This window comes from Cricetulus griseus, chromosome 2, assembly GCF_003668045.3.
Source record: "Cricetulus griseus strain 17A/GY chromosome 2, alternate assembly CriGri-PICRH-1.0, whole genome shotgun sequence".
Lineage (NCBI taxonomy): Eukaryota > Metazoa > Chordata > Mammalia > Rodentia > Cricetidae > Cricetulus > Cricetulus griseus.
In genome coordinates, this window is record NC_048595.1 from 418,580,581 (window position 1) to 418,596,359 (window position 15,779).

The 15,779-nt window shown below is 37.4% G+C and overlaps 1 protein-coding gene across 8 annotated transcripts in view; it reads left to right on the top strand.

Moving 5' to 3' along the window:
• The window catches only part of Creb1 (cAMP responsive element binding protein 1), a 60,826-nt gene that overhangs the window by 19,423 nt on the left and 25,624 nt on the right, over positions 1 to 15,779 (top strand). For 6 of the 8 annotated variants that reach the window (XR_003481506.2, XM_027397091.2, XM_027397096.2 and 3 more), the window contains 4 exons: positions 4,552 to 4,698; positions 5,403 to 5,444; positions 12,136 to 12,236; positions 15,415 to 15,557. Coding sequence is in view for 7 of the 8 variants with exons in the window: in XM_027397091.2 (XP_027252892.1) it covers positions 4,552 to 4,698; positions 5,403 to 5,444; positions 12,136 to 12,236; positions 15,415 to 15,557 (433 nt within the window). In the remaining variant the exon portion in view is untranslated. The remainder of the gene's footprint in view (positions 1 to 4,551; positions 4,699 to 5,402; positions 5,445 to 12,135; positions 12,237 to 15,414; positions 15,558 to 15,779) is intronic. The other 2 variants (XM_027397094.2, XM_027397097.2) reach the window with 1 other exon arrangement.

A 15,779-nucleotide genomic window follows, 5' to 3' on the forward strand; every position in this document is an offset into this window, starting at 1 on the left:
GTGGTTTTGTTTTTCATGTCTTTTAGGATCCTTGTGATCCAGATGTTATGCTTCTGGACTTGTTTGTTTCTTCATTTTCCTCATATTTTCTTTGCTGTTTTCATCCCTTTTGCTCTACTTGTTGGGAGGTTCTTCTATGCACTCCATCCTGCCTGTGAAATTTTATTTTGCTATCGTGTTTCCGAGAGTTCTGTTTGTTCCCTGGGTGGTCCTTTGGTGTTTAACAGAATATCCCATTTCATAAGGTAGTGTTTTCTTTTATCCCCAGGGAAAGAGGTTTTCTTTTTTTGTTTGGGTGGTTATTTTGAGTTTCTTTTTCTCACACGACCATATAGCTCTTCATCTCCATTTCCATTTGTTTTATTCTCCATCTTTCCTAGTAGAGGCTTTCACCAAATTCTTAACACTCTGGATGTCTGTTTAGGATTAAAGTGAGGGGAGACTAGGAGATAGGATTGTAGCTTAATGGTAGAGCATGTACTTAGCACATGTAAAGCCCTGGGCTCATGCCCGGACATGAAATGATAAATAGGTATAAATGACTAAGAAGCTACTTTAGAAGCTTCATGGGTAGGTTTGGAGTCCAACAGCTTCCAACCATGAACTTAACTGTAAGGCAGTGGTGATCTTAACTGTTAGTGTCTTGGACCTTCTTCTTGAGTTATACCGGGTCCTCAGAGGTTTCACTCATCCTATTTATGTGGAAAGGGCCTGGGAGCCAAGGGAGAGAAGAGAGCTAGGGTTTAATACTGACTCAGTCAACCTGGTGTTACGTGGTTAAGACCCATTATTTGTAGTGGTTCTGTACTGTTCTCTCACAGTGGGCCAGACTTTTCTTCTACAAAAAAAGGATTCATTTGTTCCTAAAGAGCTTCCAGCCGCCCTTTTGTTTACTTTCAGCCCTTCTCTTCATGCCACCTTGTGGCATGAAGTGTTGAAGGTACTAAGCATCTGGATTTTTGTGGTACAAAGCAGGCTTTCCCTTCTTCCATGAATTGGCCACCTGTGGTCTTGGAGTTTTTGTTTGTTATTATTGATCCATCTGCTCTCCAGCCTACAAAACTGTTGCCTCCTTTCCTAGTTTCCACTCTTACATGATTATACATATAAAAGTGAAATCAATTTTTTGAGTTATAATTCGGAACTCAGAAGGGAACATGTTCTGTTTGTCATTAGGCAGTCCTCCAGCACTGAAGACTTAACAATGTGTAGTTGAACTTGAACTTTAAGAACGCTTATCTTTTCCCCTTCCTTCTTGTCTAGTTATAATTTTTGTTTTGTTTTGTTTTGTTTTTGGCTCATCCAAGTTCCTTAAAACAAACACTCCACACTTTTAAAAAATAATCTTTTTTGACAGTCTGATGCATTCATGTAATGTATTTGGGTCCCATTCATGACCTCTTTACCTTTTTCTTCCCACAAAACCCCTTGTTTCCAAGATCCCTTCTTCTCTGATGTTTTTTTTGTTGTTATTGTTGTGACCCACTGAGTTTAATTATGGCTGCTTACATGAACGTTGAGTGGGGAGTTACTTACTGAAGTATGGACAACTTGCAAGTTACTATACTACTAAAGAAATCCCAGCAACCATTAACTGCTAATAGTTTCTCTGGGAACTTTTGAAGCCCTACCCCCCATTCTATCTGTGACAGAATGGTACAAGCTCCATCTAGGCAGGTAATCAGAACTGTTAGTTTGTTAGTGTAACAGCAGTGTCATGTCCACAGCAAAGAGTTTCACAGCATTCCTTCCCATCCTTTGACCTTTATATCTCCCCACCTCCCGTGTTCCAGGGAAGTGTATATCATGGATTTTAACATAACTTCCTGCTAATTCTGACTCCAGATAACTTTTTAATGCCAGCATTTCAAAACTAGAAAAACATTGTAAAGCTAAGGCAAGATGATTGTCAATTAATAGGAGGGCAAGAAAACAAAATGAATCCAACTAGTAAAGAAAGAAAGATAATCAACAAAAATATATCTTACTTTTAGAATTTAAGGTTTAAAGAAGCTTCTGGTTTTGATCATGAGAATGTACAGTTTTAGTTTATTAAGACACTGCACCACGTGTCCTTAGGCTGGCCTCACACTTGGAGCAGTTCTGCCTTACCCTCCTCAGTCCTAGGTTTACAGACATTCATCTTCACACTCAGATGAGAATGTAAAATTTTAATATAAGTAAAAAGTAATAATAGGACTTCATTAAACAAATTCTATTATATCCTTTATGTAGCCATATTTTTAGTAAGACTTTGCAGAGATATTTATAGCAGATTTTAAAACTGAAAAATAGGTTTCATGGTGTCATAAAAATTGAATACATCTGTGTGTCTTGAGAAACATCTGTCAAGCATGTCTCACTTGGGACCAGGCCACGTGTTTTCCAAGGTAGTTGTGAATGTGACCCAAAACATTTGTACGTCGAAACATCACTGTGGGACGACAGGACACCTGTGGTAGCAATGTGCCTCAGTATAGAGTGCTGGCCTAGCAAGCTTAGCAATCACATGTCCCTGAGTTTAATCCCTGGCACTGTGTAAAAATAGCAAAAATGCTGTGGTGGTTCTGGTAGTAGGAATATAGGGATTTTTAGCCAGGCCTTGTAGGACAGGCCTGTAATAACTGCTGCTTGAGAATCTGAGACAATAGAACCACAAGTTCAAAGACAGCCTCAGTAATTAAATGAGACCCTGTCTTCAAAGTGAAAAAGGAGGGATGGAGATACTCTGTGCTAGAGTCTGCTTCCTGCCCACATTCACAAGAAGGGGGTCAGGCTATTTAGTACTTTATGTTAGATTTACATGTCTATGGGAACTTTTAAGTAGGGTAGAAGTCACTGGGTTAGCTTCTTATGTTCGCCTTTAAAGGATGCATGGAACGAGACGCTGACGCTGTAATTACTTCAAATATTCAAACAGCTTTCCTATGGAATTAAGATGCAACAATTAGCTCATAGGAACTCTATGACTGAACCTTTTAAACTTGAGGGGACCATATCCTTCCTTAGTTTCCTCTTAGATTATGATGTTATAAACAGGACAACCTATGTGACTCTGCAGATAATCCTGGTACCACATTTAGAAAACCATGTAAAATTAAACATAACTCAGAGTGACCAGAGAGAATAGGACCAATAAAGGAAGGTTTTGTGGCCATCTAAGGAAGCTGCTACTTTTAATCTGTGTGCTAAAGATAACTTGTTTTCCAAAGATATTTTCCCCAGCTTCACAGAAGCATCCACTTCTTGCTGTTTGTCTCTTCAAATCCACATTCAGTGCTACACCTTTCATACAACCCTGGCTATCCCAAACATTGTCTGTCTTTCATTCTGTTTCAGTTGGCAATTTGCTGCTTCTATCATCTTTAATTCCTCTTCAGCTAGTCATTCAAAAAGCCCTTCCTTACCACCTCCTACTACCCTGTTTCTGGCCTTTATCACCTTACCCTAACCACTATATAGGCTTTCTCATGGTCCCCCCCACCTCCAGTTTTCTCCATCTGAAGTGTTTGTTATGTCTTTTATTCAACCACTAAATCGATTGATCTAAAATGGAAACTTCACCATGTTATCTGGTTTAAAAAAAAAAAAAAATACTCCAGCAATTCCTCCTATATTCTCAGAATAGATGAAAGTTGTTTTATTTTTGAGACAAGGGCTCGAATAGTAGCTTAGGCTGACTTTGCTTAAACTTGTACCAATCCTCTTGCCTCAACCTCTTTAGTATTGATATTATGAGCATGTGACACTATAACTGGTTAAAATGCACGGTTTTTGTTTGAGACACCGTCTCACTACCCCTCTGGCTGGGCTGGAATTCACAGAGATCTACCTACATCTGCCTACTGAGTACTGGGTTTAAAGGCATGTCCTACTATGCCTGGCTTGAAAACTTTTTTAAGGCAACATGGAGATGTTTTTATGATTAGACCATTGAAACCTTTTGAACCTCTGTATCTCTGCTTCTGACATTGGACAGTAATGCATGTCTTTCCCTCTGTCACACACACACACACACACACACACACACACACACACACACACACACACACACACACACACGTGTCTTAAAATCCCTCCTGTTAACTAGTTTAACACCAGGGTATTCTGAAAACTTTATGCTTAAGGCCAGAATGCCTGTTGTTGACATTGTGTGAATTACTCTCTTAGGATGGTTTTTGTCTGTAAGTAAAAATAATCCTTATAACTCAGCCTTTAACTTAAAAAAGAAAACTTGGATATAAAAACAGGAGGAAAATGTAAAGCACCATATGATTGAAGTATTCCTTAGTCTTCAGAGCATGATTGGGTTTCGGGTGTAGATGATACATGGGATAACTCGCTTTTTTTGTCACTTGGGTCAGGCTGAAAAAAGTAGAGGGGAGGAGGACTTGTATAGCGTTTGAAATTTTCTTTAAAAGAATATTAAATCATTGAATTCTTATCAAGCAAGAAGGTCATAGTTTTGCTTTATTAGTAATTACTTCATATTGAACCTGAGTAGTCTCACAGAGACTTCTGTGTTGGTAATTGCTTTCCATGTTTCTATAGGTATCCATGCCAGCAGCTCATGCGACATCATCTGCTCCCACTGTAACCTTAGTGCAGCTGCCCAATGGGCAGACAGTCCAAGTCCATGGAGTTATTCAGGCGGCCCAGCCATCAGTTATTCAGTCTCCACAAGTCCAAACAGTTCAGGTATGTGTATGAAAAGTTCCACATATATTTAATAACTTGTTTATAGCCATTTCTGTCTCTTTTTATTAGTTGTGAAAATAAGGACATATCTAGTTTAGATTTATTTTACTTCATAGTAAATGAGTATGTTGTGTCTGTATAGTTCTGTTATATATGCAAGGACAGACCTAAAACTACTTCTTTAAGCTACAGAAGAAAAAGCATTTATTTAGAGAGATAGTAAATACATGTGATAAGTGGAAATGTTTAGGAAAGACTTGTAGGACTGATGTACCTCAATTAAGGAAAATAAACCTAAAGTAAACCTAAGTTTATATGGGGAAAGACTTCATAAAAATTGATAACCTTGCCTGAGATAGGATTTGTACTTAGAGATCACATTAGACATAATATTGGTTGCTTAGAGGTTTTAGGTAGAGTATATAACTTTGAAGTAATAATATATTCAGGAGGTACATCATAAAGATGTTGATTGTATCACATATACTCTCTGATTCTTTGGAGAGTCTGTTCCTTTTGGGTAAAAGGGAATAACGGCACTCTAAACTTCTGAAGGTGACTACTTAGGTCGAGGGACCCAAGAGCAGTAGCAGTGTGATTCTTTGCAATTCAGCTGATTGAAGAAAAAAAAAAAACAAAGACTGAACATTCATGCAAGTAGGCCATAACCCCAGCCTCCCATTTCATATTTTTTTACTTCACAGTCTTCCTGTAAGGACTTAAAAAGACTTTTCTCCGGAACTCAGGTGAGTCCTAGGTCCTAGATTTGAAGAAAACTATTTTTAGAAAGGAAGGTGAGAAATTATTTATGTCTTTGTCCTTCTCTATGAACATGGAATTTCAAGGTTTGAATCAAACTCTCAGCCTGAGTGTTGTACCTGCTCATCACTTGGTTATAACATTTTCCCTCCAACTGGTAGTCCAGAATTGCATGAACACTTTGATAAAAAGGAAGCTGTACCTCCTGAGGACTGTACAATTAGAGGTGAAGCCTAATTGCTGAAATATTGTGTGGCTAGCCAGAATATGCCTTTCTGGTATTGTGACCTGGTGATCCTAAGAACTAAGCAAATGGAATTCTTTCCTGTAGGACTATTTCCTCTCCCTTCTTTCCCCACACCTTCCCTACTTTAAAGAAAATTACAGATCCAACAAGCTATCCTTTCTCCCACATTGATTATATGATGTAACCTTTTATTTCTCTCACTCAGACTTAATTGTTTTTTTGTTTTGTTTTGTTTTTTTGTTTTCCTTGTATGGTAGCAGAAGTGATTGCTATTTGCTAGGGTGTTTCCTCCTTTGTCTTGGAATCATTCTGTTACTGTCATCAGTACCCATGTCAGGTTTTGTCAGCTTTATGCTGAGGTATTGAGCTGCTGTTACCTCTTCTACTTTTTTCTTTCATGCTTTTGGTTTGCCTTAACACTTATTGGGGAGAACTGTTGTCGTGTTCAGGAAAAGTTACCAATTTCCTGAAGATGCTGGGAATGGACTTTATTAACAAGTCGGTGACAGTATTATCCAAGTAAAGGCCTATTTCTAGAAACCACAATCATAAGAAGTAGTCTTTTGACTTAGTTTTTGTTTCATTGAATGCTACTTTGTCATCCTCCATATTATCTCATTACTAATTCCATGCATTAACTCTTCTCTAGAATATAATAGAGAGAACTTGGTCTGCTTGTCAAGAGTTTTAGAGATAGATCTACTTTGGATAGTAATAAGTCAAGTGACACTGAACACATTTACTATCTTTTTCACTTACAGAGATTTTATTTTAATTAAAAAATAAAACTAGGGTACAAAATGTATATTATAGTTTTTAATTAAGAAAATGTGATGTTTAATTGTTGCTTATGTTCTTAGTTTTAATCTTATTTTGTGGCAACATAACTTAAACCCAGGTAGTGAATGTCCTTAACTTTACTAGAAATTTCTCTTTTCAAGAATACATTTTTATCACAGTGAGCTATATAATTTTAAAAGAGAAAAGTTGGACTCCTTGAAGCCTGGACTATATGGAGATGTAAATGTATGTTTCTTTTTTGTTAAATGCTCTAAACTAGGAGAATGTATTAAATTTGCGTGGTTATTTGAGCCAGCTAGCCATGGTTAGTATTAGTAACTAGGAAGTAGTGGTTTACAAGAGGTTACCAAACAGAGTGAAAGTGTCCCTCAAGCTTCTAGATGGTAGAATGTTATATAACAAAGCTTCCAAAATTTACAAGGTATATGTCTCTTAATGGGAGAATAAGAACAGTGGATTTCTGTTGATATATTTTAATACAGTAATATCAGAGACTGTGCTGAACTAATTATTTCATGTACAGCTTCACTTTGCCATCCTAATTTATTTCTACATGTATAAATCACATCTCACAGATAATGTGAGAATCCTTACAAATAATGGCAGTTTCACAGTGTACATAGGGTTGGTAGTGGCATGTATCAGTTTGGGCCACATCTCAATATAGTGCTGTCTAAAATGTATCAAAAAGGAATTATAGGTTTTATTACTTTAAATTATTACATCCATTTCTTCACCAAATGTTTATTGATCACATGCTATGTGCCAGTCATTGTTCTAGGTGCTATCAAAGACAGCAGTGAACAAACAATACATCTCTGTTCTCATGAAGATCACATTTGAGTGAAGAGAGACATACTATGAAAAAGTAAAATATGTCAGGTGAGGATAAGTGCTCAGAGGTTAATTGAACAGGGGAAAGGGTAGAGAAAAGATGCAAAGGGAAGGGTGCTATAATCTATGTGAGGTGGTTGGGGAACACAGTGAGCAGACACCAGAAGTCAGTAAAGCAGCTGAGCCAAGCTATTGATTAAAACAGTCCAAAGATGTGGAAATGAGTATGTTTGGAATTTGAAAGACTAGCATGGTACTGCTGGTTCCCTAAGTAGAGTACGGAGGAGGAAAGTGGCTGGAAACTCAGTGTTGATAGAATCTTCTTTAATGCTTCGTGATATGATGGGGACAGCAGTAAAAACCTTGTACAGCATAGTGGTTCTGTGGCCATTATACAGCATTACTGTTGTCTGGTTTAAGAATAGGGGTGGTGGGGGAGTGGCTTTTGTTTCTTTAACCTAAGACAAGTGTTCCAAAGTTTCTAGTCTAGTCTAGTCTTGGTTATGGCTAGCAAGGGCTTTGAAGGGATATTTTACCTGTAGGGTTTTTTTTGTTTGTTTGGCTTTTTTTTTTTTTTAAGAAATTGTTAAAAAAAAAAATCATTTCTTGGGGTGGGGAGTACTAGCCACAAATGAAAGAATAATTACTTTTTAGAAGAAACTTAAGCTGTGGAGAGAAATTTGAAGGTGCTTTCTTAACTTTTCTCATGTAAACAATGTAGGTTTGTTTTCTTTAAAAACTCCTATCTATATACTTTAAATTCTTAGACTTTTCTCAGTTTTTTTTCAGAAGTCTCTCTGTAGCGGCTGCACTTCTCTGTTTAATATGAAACTAGCTGGGCATGGAGATCATACCTTTAACATTGGCATCAGGGAGTCAGAGACAGGGGGATGGGTGTCTGTGAGTTCAAGGCAGGCCTGGTCTACAAGGCAAGGATCAAGCAAACCAGAGCTAAATATAATGAAATCCTGTTGCAGAAAAATTTAAAAAGCCATACCTTCTTGCATAGTAACTAGTTAGATCCAAGGATCAGATACACTAGATCAATTTCATCAGCAGCTTACCTCATTGATAGATGGAAATGAAAAAAAAAAATTAAGCACAGCTAAAAAGAGCTTAGTTTTGTTAATCTCTACCTTTAAAATTCTCTTTTAAACTAGGTATCCAATCACATTTCCAAAAATTTAAGCCTAGGTTGACAGGGTAAGTGCTGCTGTATAGGCAGCCCTTGCAGTCTCTGCCTCAATGCTGGGATTAAAGGCATGTACCTCCCTACCTGACCAGAATCACTGTTGAAAGATATTGATTTCAGTGAAGCACATTAAAGGACATTATTCTCACTCTTAGTGAAAAACTTAATTCTACTTAAATAAATTATTTCATATTTATGCCTATCCTAAATATTTGATTATAAATAACATTTAAAATTTACAAGGGGTGTGTGTGTGTGTGTGTGTGTGTGTGTGTGTGTGTGTGTGTGTGTGTGTTCATGTGAAATTTTCTAATGTGCCTACATGTAGGCCTGTATAAGATGTGCATGCCTGGTACCTGTGGATGCTAGAAGAGGGTATCCTTGGGACTGCAGTTGGAGGTGGTTTTGAACTGCTGTGTGGGTGCTAAAAATTGAACCCAGGTACTTTGGAAGAGCAGCTGATGCTCTTACCTGAGCCACTTTTCCAGACCCCAGTTTTCTTGTTTGTAAGGGACATAAGCAGAACAAATTTTAGGATCAGTATTCTAGGCTTTACTGAGGTTTTTTGAGTGAAAAATTATCTAAACCAGGAGTCTTAACTGTAATCAATCAAAACACTTTAAGTTTGCAAAGGATTGTATAGTTTTAATATTTCTTTATCTCTAACCACTGTATAGTTCTTTTGAAATGTCAAATAAAAATAATGGTTTGGATTTTTGAAATGTCTAGACTGTTACTGATGGCCAAAGGTAAAGACCTGTTTAAGGAACTTGGGGAGACAGACATTAAAGGACATGTCAGGAGGTGTGAGGACAGGCAGAAGGAGCTCTGCTGCTGGAGTGTTATAGTCGTGGAGTCTGTATTTGGGTTTTAATTTTTATATATTTATGAATATTTATAAAATTGGACCTTGATATTTTTATTAGTGTAAAAATTGTGGATCCTGTATTATTTTTTTTATGATTTCATTTTCAAGAGCAGGTTTTTTCACAGCAAAATTGAGAGTTACAGAGTTTCCCCATGTATTCCTGGCTCCCACAAGCATAGCTTCTTCCCTGTTAACACCCCCACACACCAGATTGTTACATTTGTTAGAACTGCTGCATCATAATCATCTTAACTCCAAGTGTAAAGATGGTACACAGGCTTCTCTCCGTGTTGGTACATTTTATAGCCATGTGGTTTGGGTTTTTCTCATTTTAGTTAATTCTTTCTGTTTAAATTGGCAAAAATCTTTTAGATTGGAGGGGGTCAACAAAATCCATTGAGTTGGTATAGGAAACAAAGCTACAACAAAAAAAAAGCAGTATTTCACTTCGAAACCAATCTGTGCTTAGTTTACTTATTTATATATTTTGATTTTTGTTATTGTTGAGTCATATGTCCAGGTTGGCTTTGTACCTACTATATGGCATGAAAAAACCTAGCTGATCCTCCTGTCTCTATCTCCCCAGTGCTAAGTTTATAGGCATAAGCCACCAGATCTGCTTTCATGTGGTACTAGGGGTCAAATCCAGGGTTTTGTTCATTCTAAGCAAACACAACTAACTGAGCTACATAGGGCTTGTTTTAGTGAGTTTCAGAGTGAATGAGGTCTTCTGGGTCAGTGTATGTCCTTAAAATTGTGATAGTAGTTAAGAGCAAGGCATGGCAGTGCATACCTATAACCCTAGCACTTGGAAGCAGGGCTGGGATGATTGTCTGTTTGATGCCAGCCAGGGTGACCAGGAAAGCCTCATCTACCCCCCATTTTCCCCAAGGGAAAAATAGTAAGATAGTTGTAAGGATGGGGTTTATTATATGTAAGAGTCAAACGGAGATAAAAAGAAAGCCAAAGGGGAGCTAAGATTAGCGAAAATAGGTAAACTTGCCATAGTACTGCCCACATTGAATTTATTGGTTACTGATTTCTCATGTCCTTTTATGATTTTTTTTCCCAGTTTCTGATCTTCCGTCTATCTGTGAGGTCATTTGTGTAGAGCCAGTGAGTAGGCTAGGTATGGCAGCTAAAGCATTCCTTATTTCTCTCTGAAGTGAGCATACACATCATTCACCACTGTCAAGGGGGAGTGTCCACTCTAGTACTTGAGCTGGACTGCATGTGGAGTTCCATTGGAATTTCTTTTTTGTCTGAGTATAGTTTTCCTTATTGCTGTTGTTGGCTATTTTGAGGTGGTGCTAACCTACATAGGCCCTCTCATCTTGTTTAAGTCTCCTTCTCAGTGTGACAGCATCATGTGTACTTCATGGAAGAAAGCACGTGAGGCCTCTGTAATATAGACTAGAAAAACTTGATAATATTACAGACAAGCACACACAAATGAGTGGACTGTGAGTCTAGAGTGACCTAAAGTGCTACAAGGCTATTGTTTCTGACATCATTGACACTGCGACCACCAAGATTTTAATGCTGGTAAAGTCTAAAGTGGAAGTGCTGACCATGAGCAGAGGTCACATTCCTTAGCTCTGTGGTCCCTTTGAGTACCTACCCTGCTTATGTCTCAGTTCTTCTATCTCCTTCTATGAGCATAAGACCAGGACTCATCTGATACCTGATGTTTACTGTATGAAATAGTGGACTCTATGAATGTGTTAGCATGAAATCTGGCACATAATAAGTTATTAGTAAATTCTAGTTTCTGCTACTCCACATAGTCTTTATCCATCCATCCAATTTTTCCAATCTGAGGGCCCTTAACCGAAATGCATAGCTCATTACCTTGACGTTTTACTTAAAAGTAATTATAGAATGCCAACTTTGAAGTATGTTTATATATGGGGATGTTTACTGACTTGCAGGAAAACAACAGTGTCTTTGTTAGGATTAATTTGGCTGTGATGAAGCACCATGACCAAAGCAACTTGGAAGAAAAGGTTTATTTGGCTTATACTTAAATATCGCTGACCATCATCAAAGGAAGTCAGCACAAGAACTCAGACAGGGCAGGAATCTGGAGGCAGGAGCTGATGCAGAGGCCATGGAGATGTGCTGCTTACTAGTTTGTTCTTCATGGCTTGCTCAGTCTGCTTTCTTACAAAACCCAGGACCTCCAGCCTAGGGATTGCCCTACCCACAGTGGGCTGAGCCCTCCTACATCAATCACTAATTAAGAAAATGCCCCACAGGCCTGCCTTCAACAGGATCTTATGGAAGCATTTTCTCAGTTGAAGCTCCCTCCTCTGATGACTCTAGCTTGTATCAAAATTAGCCAGGACAAACAGTCTACAGTGTGGTAAATATGTGTTTGCACAGCAATTATAGGAAATTATGTTGTCAGAGACTTAGGCCCAACTATTTGTTCTTGCCCTTATGACAGAAACATTATTTTGGTTGGCAGTTCTGTTCTAACAACTGCAAGGAATAATTGCTGTTAGTGATATATTCAGGATTGTTTGCTTGGGAGAAATTAAAGGCATTTTCAAGACAAATATTTTTGTTTCCATGACATCATTTTAGTCTGTAGGAGATGAGTTTTATTGGTATAGTTGTCTCCATTAAAACTGAAGCATGTATAAGGGTTATATATACATTCTTTGTATTGGACTTAAATATTTTATGGGAACTAAATTTGATAATCAAGATAAAGTTATTCTTTGTTTTCAGATTTCAACTATTGCAGAAAGTGAGGATTCACAGGAATCTGTGGATAGTGTAACTGATTCCCAAAAGCGAAGGGAAATTCTTTCAAGGAGGCCTTCCTACAGGTATGTGATTTAATAGTCTGAGACATGCAGAAAGGCTTAGTACCTGGCAGATAGTAGGTATCAGAATACCTAGAAAGCTGCTAAACCAAGTGTCTTGTAGATGATTTCTCTTGAGTTACTTCTCAAATAAGTTTACTATACTTACTCTAAACCATTGGATCATGGCCCCCATATGACTATTAGAAAATGATATTTACATTATGATTCATAACAGTAGCAAAATTACAGTCATGAAGTAGCAATGAAAAAAATTATGGTTCTGGTCACCATAAGATGAGGGATTATATTAAAGGGTCACAACATTAGGAAGGTTGAGAATCCCTGCTCTAAACAGTTTAGGGAAGCATTTCCCCCATCTTTCTGTTTTTGTATCTAGGCTGACTGCTGCTTTTCCTTTAAAAAATTTGGGGTATATTTGAATTATAGCATTGTTTTGGGGATACACTAGTGATCTGCTTAGCTGTTCATCTACAGATGTTTTTATGTCCTGGTACTTAGCAAACACCTGTATTTAGTAGTTTTCAGGGTAGTACTTTGCTCACATCCTCTAGTTTGGGTTCAAATCTCATCTATGCCTTGCCTTCTCGAAAGAAGGTCAAAACCAGTATGTATATCAGTTGACTCCATGTTGAGTATATCTAGAAACAACACACCTACTAATCTCTTAAGCTTACTATAGAATTCAGAATTTTACAGTTACCTTCCGTCTTAATTTAAATTGTACCTATTTATCTAAGCTGCTATTGTTGATCATTTCTTTTAGGTTTATTTTGTTTTGTGTGGCAGCCAGTGCTCTTAACCTCTGAGCCTTCTCTGTGGCCTTGCTCCTTTTTTAACAGTGGTTGAAGCCTCACCTTGATCCATGTACTTAATTATAGTTGCTACTAAGTTCTTTTTCACAAATTATGAATTATAAATCTTATGTCAATTGATTTTGAAGTCTTAAGAAATTTTATGTTGTGGGATATATATTATAGGCAGTGTGTAATCTGTTTTTTTATTTTTATCTTATGTGTATGAGTGTTTTCTGTGCACCATGTGCATGAAGTACCTACAGGGACTAAAATAAGATGTCAGATCATCAGTGACTGTAGTTACAAACATTGTGAGCTGCCATTGGTGCTGGGAGTTGAAGCTAGTAACTGCTGAACCATCTCTCCAGCCCTTCTCTTTTTGTTTTAAAATATAGCAAGTGTTAGATTTTGAGACATGGAAGTATATATCATGTTACTATATAACAGCTTTGATCCTGAAGCAAATCCAACAAAGTATTAAGAAACAAATCACATGACTTCTGTAAACTATGCAAATCATAGCCACAAGTCATCCAGATGGCTCTATCAGATAAACATGCTTGCTCAAGCCTGGTAAGTTCCATCTATGTAAGGGTAGAAGGAAAGAACCAACTCCACAAAGTTGTCCTCCACACATACACACTCAAAAACAAAAACAAAAAAAAAAAAGGAAAAGAAAACCCACTAAGATACCAGCTTTATATTGAAGACAATATTTGCCTTAGTTTTTTTTCTGGCCATAATTCTACCACGTTCTTTAAATAAATAATGTTCTAATAATCATAAGAAAGCTCTAGAGACAAAACGTGTAAAGAAAGGGTTATAAAGGATGTTACCTTACCTTATAATGAGACGTTCACACTGGGGTAATATTAATATGAAGTTTATGAATTCCTGAAATGCAGCCTTTATATCTAGACTATAGCAAACTGTTTAACTGAAGCTTATATAACATGCTTGCAAGGTTGGAAAAATGATATTGGTTGATAATATAAATAGATTTTTATTGGCATAACCTATCCTCATAAAGGAATTGATTCGTATGAAGCAGGAAGGTGCTCCATTTGGGCTCATTTGGCTTGATTTTTATACTAGTAACTGATCTGGAAAAACAGAAGCCATGCGTATTAAATTTATAAATGACAGAACTAGGGGGTTAATGAGTGTCCTGGGGCTAGGAGAATGAGTACGTTAAAGACCATATAGCAGGCAAAGAAAGTGGGTTGAAATAAATAGGTTGATACTATAGTGATAAATGTAAAGTCTTCAAAACTGATTATAAAGTAAGCCAGTTGTTCAAATATTTAATTCGGATTAAGAATTTATTTCAAAAAAGTTATTCTCTTCAACAGTATGGTCTAGAGCAACCAGAAATAGAATGTTAATGATGTCTTTGTCTGTGTCTTTGGATTCTCTTACAAAAGAAGGAAGCTGGGTTAGATTGTGAGACCAAATTGGTAATTTTTAACCTTCAACCATAATCCTCAATAAGGAATATATCTTCATGTTACGGTTTTGTATAGTTATCTATAAACATATGTATTAGAGCCATGGAATGCAGGGTGTGTAACTGTAACCCCAGCATTGGGGAAGCTAAGGCAGGAAGATTGTGACTTTGCCAACCTGAGATTAATGATAAGACACTTTTTATTTTGAGGGAGCAGTTTGAGAGAGTTTCTCTGTATAACAGTCCTGGCTGTCGACTCTCTTTGTAGACTAGAATGGCCTCAAACTCATAGAGATCCATCCACCTGTCTCTGCCTCCCTAGTTCTGGGATTAAAGGTGTGTGCCACCACACCCAACAGGACTGATGTCTTAAAACCCAAATTAAGCAGATGATTAAAGGCACACACCTTTGGTCCCATTACTCAGGAGGTAGAGGCAGGCAAATCTCTGAGTTCCTGGACACCAGGGCTACACAGAGAAATCCTGTCTTGGGTGTGTGTAAACACACAGAATTAATATATATGGCTTATAGAAGCTGGATAGAGATGGCTCAAAGGTTGAGAACACTAGCTGCTCTTCCAAAGATCTGGGATCAATTTCCAGGACACATAAGAACTCACAACCATCCAACTGTAATCATAGGGTCTGCAGTGCCCTCTTCTGGCCTCTACAGGCACCAGGTATGCAGACAAAACACCCAAAGGCATATCATAACAAACAAACAAACAAACAAACAAACAAAACCTAAATAGTGTTATTTATTATAGCCCCCCATACACACCTACTTCTTGTATTTGAAATTCCTGCTTTGTTTGAACTTTACTTATATAATTCATATAGTTTAAACCTTTGCCCTATACATTAGTAGTTTTCTAATGTTTACTATTTATACTTAGTGAATTTTATTCTTAATTAAAATAGCCTCTTATTTTTCTAGGAAAATTTTGAATGACTTATCTTCTGATGCACCAGGGGTGCCAAGGATTGAAGAAGAAAAGTCGGAAGAGGAGACTTCAGCCCCTGCCATCACCACTGTGACAGTGCCAACTCCGATTTACCAGACAAGCAGTGGGCAGTATAGTGAGTAATAACTTTTTCTATTATGAAAAGTGAGAAGATAAACTGTTAGATTCTCTCTAAAGAAATGATAAATGCCAAGGCTTTAGGTGCCATTGTTTGCCCTGTTATCAGAGTCTATAATAAAAGGCTTTCCTTTGTAGTGTTAGGAGTACATAAGTGTGTGAGTCAGTTACATTTGCCTCAGTTTAGTATAGCTTCATGAAGCAGTCTGAAAGTTTTTGA